This window comes from Tiliqua scincoides, chromosome 8 (assembly GCF_035046505.1).
Source record: "Tiliqua scincoides isolate rTilSci1 chromosome 8, rTilSci1.hap2, whole genome shotgun sequence".
Lineage (NCBI taxonomy): Eukaryota > Metazoa > Chordata > Lepidosauria > Squamata > Scincidae > Tiliqua > Tiliqua scincoides.
In genome coordinates this window covers 30,926,442-30,934,492 of record NC_089828.1, presented here as the reverse complement: position 1 = coordinate 30,934,492, position 8,051 = coordinate 30,926,442, and the positions used below count along the sequence as shown (strand labels likewise).

The window sequence follows — 8,051 nt, the reverse complement described above, 5'->3', positions numbered from 1 at the left end:
GAAGTGAGAAATATCCTTCTTTATTCTACTGGAGAAATTGCACAGAGCTGGTCCAGTGAATGGTGCTAGAGAGAAAGAGACACGGAGGACAAGCTGAGACGTGGTTTGCTCACTTTTCTATGGCCGATGTGATAACAAACTCCCCAGGAGAAGAAAAAAAAGACCAGAGGAGATAAGGAGATCATACAATGGTTATCAGCAAATTGAGAACATGTCTGATGAAGACCATCACAACTGATTTTTGTACAATTTTTAAGAAAAAAAGTATCAGTGGGAACATACCTGGAGGAACGAATACCCCCCCCCCCATTACTCCTAGATTCAAAGGTGTAGAAGAAAAATAAAGAATATTTAAACCACCCCTAACACTCACCAAACATAGTATAGCTGGCAAGATGGTATCCCCAAAAAGTAGGGGAAGGAATTGAGTGCGAACCAGGCTCTCCCCCAACAGATCATGTTAGTACAATGTAGGGGTGGGAGCAGAACAGCCACAAAGGTGGAATTTTTTTTAAAAAGCATTGATCACAGTTTAAACATTATTTCTTTCGGACGTGCTCCTAAACTGAGAGCGAGTGAGCAAATGCACATAAATAATAAAAAAAACCTGGAAGATGAAGACTCTCCCTCCCACCTCCCCCTCCACACGCACACAAACAAAAAATAAATATATTGGCTGCTATGAAGTCACAAGTGGTTTGGGCTGCATAGTGAAGGGGAGGGTTGGAAAACAGGGCAGGGGGGTGGTGGAATATTCTTTTTTCTGTGTACATGTTGAAAGACCAAAAAAAACCCACGCAGGAAGCTCCTATAAATTTTAAACGCAGAAGAAAAAAAGCAGAGTGAGAGAGTTTTAAGTGTCCTCGTTCATATCTTGGCTATCTGTCCGGGCAATTTTGCGGGGTGGAGCAGAGTTCTCGCCTTCTATTTCCACCTGTTCGGGGTCTCTTTTCTTTGCTGCGTTCTGATGGCAGGGAAAGGAAAAGAAGGGGGAAAAGTCAGATTTGCTGGTAACGAAAGTTGACAGAGCCCTAACTTTGGATCCCAAGTGTGTACGAGGATAGAATTACCAAGAAGGTTTTCCAGGATTTGCCTTGAGGCTTTTGAAAGCTAGATTCCCTACCACCGTGAAGACAGAGCTCAGCTGATTTTACCTGCTAACTTCTGATGCCACAAGTGAAATCAGCAATGGTGCTATCAAGACATGACAAAAAGATGCTTATAGCAGCTCAATCATTTCCCCTCCCCAGCAAGACTACATTGGAAGCAGGTCATTTTGAGGTGCTTTGAAACACACACCTTATTTGATAAGATACAGATGATAAAGACAAATAAAAATCCTTACCTTTTTGTCCCACTGCTGATGTAGGTAACGCAAAAGAATGTTTGTTTTTTCTGTTACTATGACTGTTGAAGGGAGAAAAGGGGGGGGGCTCATCAGAATACTCCAAAAATAAAGTTAATATTAGTTATCTAGATAGTATCCATTATCAAAGTTAACTATTAGCTTTTATAATATGTTATATAGCCAGTATAAAATACCCATTATTATAGAAATTATCCATATATACATAATATCATAAGAACAGCCTTGCTGGCTCAAGCCAACAGCCCATATAGTACAGCTTCCTGCATCTCACAGTGGCCTACCACATGCCTCAGGCAGCAGCCAAGACAACAAGATACCTGAATCCTGTTGCCACTACCTTGCATCTGGCATGTCAGAGACAGCCAACCTCTAAAATCAGGAGGTTGCATATACCCATCATGGCTGGTAACCTGTGTTGGACTTTTCCTCCATAAATCTGTTCAATACCCTTTTAAAGGCAACTAAGCCAGGTGCCATCACCACATCCTGAGGCAAGGAGTTCCACAAATTATACGCTGGATAAAAAATGTTCTCTTTTGTCTGTTCTAACTCTTCTGCCACTCAGGTTTAGTGGCTGTCCCTTGGTTCTGGTGTTGTTCGAGAGGGAAAAGAACATCCTTCTGTCCATCTCATTCAATTTTTAAAAAGTCTCCATCATGTTGACTCCCCTTTTAGACATCTTTTCTCTTTACTGAAGAACTCCAGACATTGTGGCCTTTCCTCATATCCCCCCCCCCCACAGGTACTATTAGAATATATGTATGTGCTCTCTATACCCTGGAATCATCAGTAGGGACAGTAGCTTGGTGGTAAGCGCATGCTTTGTGTGCAGAACTGCCCTGGTTCAGCCCCTGGTACCTTCAGTTAAAAGGATCTCAGGTGATGAGAAAGGGTCTCTCTACTCAAGGCATTGGAAAGCTGCTGCCAGTTGAGTGAGACAATACTGAGCTTGATAGACTAGCAGTCCAACTCAAAGGAAGGCAGGTAAGGGTTCACAGCTCTATCATGGAACAAAGTTGCCATATTCAGCTCCTAGCATCTCCCATTTAAAGGAGCTTGCACAAGACTCTGTCAAAGACACTGGAGAGAAGTTGCTAATTACACAGTATGGACAAACTAATCCAGACCACTAGTATAAACCACTAGTCAAGCCAGTATCATCCATTTACCACCTGAGCAGAAAAATATAGATGAACATCTCCCTTCACAGCTCTTTATGGGATGCACCTGCCTGTTCAAGTTTCCTCATTGTGTGGTTGTATACTGCAGGTGACAGGGTCAGTTACCATCCATAGCACAGAGATTTGCTTTCTACAAGTAAAAGAAGGGCATCTGCAACAGTCAAAGCCCCCTACATCTTGCAATTAATTTATCACTAATTGATTATCAGGTCCTGCAGGGCTCAAACCAGGTGTCTGACTTCTGAATGCTCCAGTTCCTAAACTGAAGGTTGCTAACCAGAGAAGGGATCCACACGTAAGAAGAGCCCTGCTGGATCAGGCCAAAAGTCCATTTAGTCCAAAATCCTCCTATCCACAACAACCAACCCAATGCCTCTGAGAAGTCTGCAGGGCAAGAAGCACATTTTCAGCACTGCCCACTCCAGCAGCTGGAATTCAGATCTATTCTCGTTTCTGAACACGGAGACTTCATTTAGCCATCATGACTAACAACTGAACACAATCCAAGATGGGAATGCTAACACCATTCAGCAATTCCAAATCCCATCTCAATGCCAGCTATGTTTTCTCCATCGAGATAAAACTCTGGCCTTCAAACCAGTTTCCCACTTGGCCGCGTCCTGTTCCCAATACCAGCATCTCTCAAGCAATCAGACACAAAAAAACCTCAGGCGAAGGGACATCGCTGTTCTTTGACTTGGACCATGTTGGCTAATCTCCTAAAACAGTGGTTCTCAAACTGGTGGGCTGCAACCCACCAGTTCATGTAAAACTGTCCCTTTAAGGGACAGGGGAAGAGGCAGCAACCCAGGATTGCATCGCTGAGGGGGTCTTTTACTTACTGTGGGTTTGGGCAAGCAGTAGGAGGTGCAAGGAGCGCCACGCAGCCCTCCACAGGGGTCACCAAGGCTTGGAATGTTGAGAATGAACATGTGCAAACCACCTCCTGGTTGCGACATGAAATCAGACATGGTTGGCACGCACTGTTTCTCAACACTCCAAGCCCCAGGGAGCCCTGTGGAGGGCTGCGTGGGGCTCCCCACATCTCCTGCTGCTTGCCCAAACCCACAGTAAGTAAAAGCACCACCCTAGCCCTTTTAGTGACGCAATCCTGGAGATCGCATTGCTGTCCTCCCCCCTTCCCCACAAAAACTTACTAAATCTCCCTAAAAGTAAAAGTAAATCTCCCTAAAAGTTTAAGAGCCACTGCCCTAAGAAAATTCCTTCCTGGGAGAGCCTCATAAGTTGGGTTTTGCTCTCTATCCAATTTTGCCAGCAAACTACACAGCAGAGATAGGATTGGCTTGATTGGCCAATTTCTGGTGAACTGCCTTTAGTCTGGAAAGGATGTTGGACAGTAGGACAGTTGGATCTTTGGTGGAATCCAACAAGACTCTTACATTCTCTTATGGGCTCATCAGTGTCTGTTAGCCATCAGAGCTAGATGAACCTCCAAGTAAAAGCAGTTACCTTTGAGTTCTAGATACAGTGAATTACTATTGCCTTCATTTCCCAATTGAAAACTCAAGACTTGAAAACAGATTAGATTGTCCTTTGGTTTGATGTAGTAAAACGGTTTCTTATACAAGAATGCAGTCTCTGGCTCAGTTAACACTGATTAGTTATTCCTTAACTATTGAAAGATGCTGAGTATGCATTTTGAAATTAAGACACGTTAGCAGATTACAAAGATTCTAGTAAAATACATATACGTTAAGGCTGAATTCATTCAGCCTCTGTTCAACAGAACATAGCTTGGCTTGCTTTCTAATTCTAGAGAGCTAGCTCATTTTAACTCAAGTGTCTCTAAAAAGATGTCCATGGTACAACAAGGCAACAACAAAGAGCATAAAAGTTTGATAGCTGAGAATTCTCTCTAAAAATCAAAGCTGGTCACTCATTGATCCACATATAAATTACTTCATGGTTATTAAAGACACCCAACATGGCAGAGCCAGGAAGGGCAGAATGCACTTACTTTGTTCCGATGGATATTCCCGTGTGGGAAGATAAACAGACGGTCTTCTGTTCTGTAAATTGGAAAAAAGTTACTATTGGTGCTGGGAGATCTCGTGGACAAGCCTCACCTTGTTACCAACAAACGCAACGTATGCAATTTGTACCTGCCACCTTGCAGAATTTCATAAGCTAAAACTAGCAGATCCCTGCCCCACTGAGCTTACAATTTAAGATAAACAGTTTTTATCAGGGACTCAGGATCACTCATAATGTTCTCTCAGAACTGAGAGACGGTATATAACTACCTTTAAAATTGTGAACACATCCTTGAAACTGCTTCATTTGGGGATGAGGGCAGCAATGCTGGTGTGGATAATAGCATGTATTTCTCCATATGGCTCCCATTTATGGTCACCAGTAGACCATATGGTCTATGGTCTATATATGGTTTATATGGTCACCAAATAAATCTGCCCAATTAAAAGCTCAAGTGTGCAACGTTTTTGCCATGGGGCAATTCCACAGGCCCCCAATACAATTCTTTGCTGAATCATAAACCAAGAAGGGGAAACACTCACCGATGCTTTACATACAGAGTCCGCATGGAATCGACTGAAGTTGCTCTTGTTGTAAACCGGTAACCCTTTCAGAAACTCAGCCTAGAACATAAGACAGACATTTTCAGAAGTACTTGTGATCCTGTAAGGTAAAGCAGCATTAAAAAAAACAAAAAACTGGAAGGCTGTAAAAAAACCTTTTAAAGGAAGTTTAAAGCTTACATTAAAAAATTAAAGATCGTTTATCTTTTAATTTTCAAAACGTAAAGATTAAAATGAAAAGAGAAAATCTTTTAAATGAGTCAAAGATTAAGTTGAAGTTGAAACATGACTGCCCAACAAACCCCCCCCCCCCAGTTCTCTGCCAGCCAGAAGACACCTACACAAGGAAGAACCCTCTATGCATCCCTCAGGCTTATTTCCTCTATGCACACCATCTCTAGAGCAAATACTCAGGGCCCAATCCTATCCAATTTTCCAGTGCCAGGGCAATTGTGTCAATAGGGCATGCGCTGCATCCTGTGCTGGGGAGGCAGTCACAGAGGCCTCCTCAAGGTAAGAGAACATTTGTTCCCTTACCTTGAGGAGGCCTCTGTGACTGCCTCCCCAGCACAGGATGCAGCGCATGCCCTATTGACACAATTGTTTGTGAAGGGAACATTTGTTCCCTTACCTTGGGAACATTTGTTCCCTTACCTTGGGAACATTTGTTCCCTTACCTTGGGGTTGCCTTACGGCTTACCTTGGGGTTACCTTACCTTGCCTTACCTTGCCGTTGCCTTACGGCTGCACTGGTACTGGAAAGTTGGACAGGATCGGACCCTCGCTCACTTGATGTTTCCTCACCGTTACCACCCTACAAGGTATCTGCACCCCTTTATTAGCCTATGCACAGCACCTCACAGGCTTCCCAGTCTGAACAGATCCCCTGAACTCTGGACACTCTCAGAAGACACCTGAACTCCTCAGTTCAGACCCTCAACCAACTCAAACGTCCCCTCACCCTCCAAACCCACACACACCCCAGATTAGCCTCTGCACAACTCTTAACCTGCACCCACATTTCCCCCCCCCCAGACCTCTCCCTGGCCCCATAAGCTTCCCCAAAGAAAGACACCCCCCCCCACTCTGCCTATTCAGCGGCCCCTGTGGGTAGCTTACGGGCCACACACTCCCCACAGCCCCTTCTTGAGCCCCCTGCATTACCATGAGCACCTCCACTCGAGGCCAGGCCCACATCAATCTCTGTACAGCACCAGGCACAGTCCTCAACAGCCCTCCTAGCCCCTCAACACCCTACATGCTACCTATATATAATACATAAGACAGCCCTATAGCCCTACATGCAATACACAGCACACCCCTACAGCCCCCTGGCAACCTCCTCCTCCCCCCCCACCAGCCTCTTCACAGCCCCCTAGCCTCCCCCAGCCCCCACCCCGTTATTAGCTCATGCACACCCCCTCCCACAGCCAGCCCCTCCCCTTGCTGAAGGGCCTCTTCTAGGGCTCTCCTCGGGGGGGGCACGTTCTGAGGGGCCCTGCCCACCTACCATCTTCCCCCACCAAGCGCCTCCTCAACAACTTCTCATCCCCCTCCTTGGGCTCCCTCCTCAGCCACACCCCCTCCGAACTCCCATTCGCCAGCACTAAGCAGAAGCTTCTCAGCCATTGGTTTACGCTCACGCCACTCCCAAAGGACGGGCCCGCCCCCACCCCTCCTGCCTAGGAGGCTGCGGAAGAGAGAAAAAAAAAGGCGAGAAAAGGAAGGGCAGAAGGACCCGGAGCAGGAGGCGGTGCTTCCGCTGTGGCATCATGGGAAACGTAGTTCTTTTGCGAGCTGCGTTGATGCTTTATGGCCATGGGTGTCCTGCCTAGGAGATCCCTGCAGGGGTTCTAGCTCCACACCAGAAGCAGCTGCAATCTGTTTAGGAGTGCAAAGGGCTCCAGTGGTTGAAAAGGTTGAGAACCGCTGCTTTATGGAATGTAAAACCAAGTGTGGGGGGCTTCACTTCCCACTGGGGCACCTGGTTGATCACTGAATACAGATGTTCCTCTGGGCAGGGTAAAAAATGAACCTGTGCATACGGTTAGATGGGTCTATCAGCATCATGTTAAATAACAGTTATCAGCCTCTAACACAGCCATTTTCAACCACCGTGCCATGGCACGCAGGCGTGCCACGGATGGTCCGCAGGCGTGCCACAGGAGTTTGGGGAGGGTCATTTATTAGTAGAACCATTGGGGGATATGAGCCCCCCACCAGCAGCATGGTGTGCCTTGTCAATGGTCAAAACACTGATGGTGTGCCTTGGCAAATTTAGCACCTTGTCAGTGTACCATGAGGTGAAAAGGGATGAAAATCGCTGATTGAACAGTTACCACTTATATGTTATCAGCATCATGATAGCAGCGTCTAACAGTTATCAGTGTCATGATAACTAAATGGAGCCTCTGTCTATAGCAGGGGGTGGCCAAACTGTGGCTCAAGAGCCGCATGTAGCTCTTTGACATATAAAGTGAGGCTCTCGGAAATATGTTGGCTGAGCTCCTTTTTGCATCACAACTACTATAAAATGTAAATAAGACATTTTCAAACTTTATAATTATTTCCTGGGTATGAACTGAGTCCACTGGATTAAATCATAACTTTAAGGTTCATGGTGAGTAAATAGATTTTAAGAATTTAAATGCTGCTTGAAGATTGAGAGCCACAAGATCTAAAGCCACAAACCATCAGATCTAAATTTTGTCATATGTAGCTCTTGTGTTAAGAAAGTTTGGTCACCTAAAGAATCAGCCTTTTTCTATATAATAGTTACTGGGGACAAGCAACAGAGGAATGCAATCACTTTTGGCACCCTGCAAGTGAATATCCAATTGAGGCAGCTGCTTGGAAACTGGAGGCTAGACTAGACCAACCCACTTTGGTCTGTTTCAGGAAGACAATTCTTGCCTCTTAAACATTAGACATTATGAAAGATAG

The 8,051-nt window shown here is 45.3% G+C and overlaps 1 protein-coding gene across 2 annotated transcripts; it reads right to left on the bottom strand.

Moving 5' to 3' along the window:
- On the bottom strand, positions 1-6,681 carry DDA1 (DET1 and DDB1 associated 1). Of its 2 annotated transcripts, none has more exons than XM_066636351.1 (5): positions 6,619-6,681; positions 5,088-5,168; positions 4,529-4,580; positions 1,346-1,407; positions 1-964 (listed from the first exon to the last, which is right to left on the bottom strand). In XM_066636351.1, exons 1-5 carry the CDS (start codon positions 6,619-6,621, stop codon positions 854-856), a joined length of 309 nt encoding a protein of 102 aa, XP_066492448.1. In that variant the 5' UTR covers positions 6,622-6,681; the 3' UTR covers positions 1-853. The 2 variants fall into 2 exon arrangements, with proteins under 2 accessions (XP_066492448.1, XP_066492446.1); XM_066636349.1 differs by lacking the exon at positions 6,619-6,681 and adding an exon at positions 6,273-6,320.
- Positions 6,682-8,051: the final 1,370 nt, after the last annotated feature.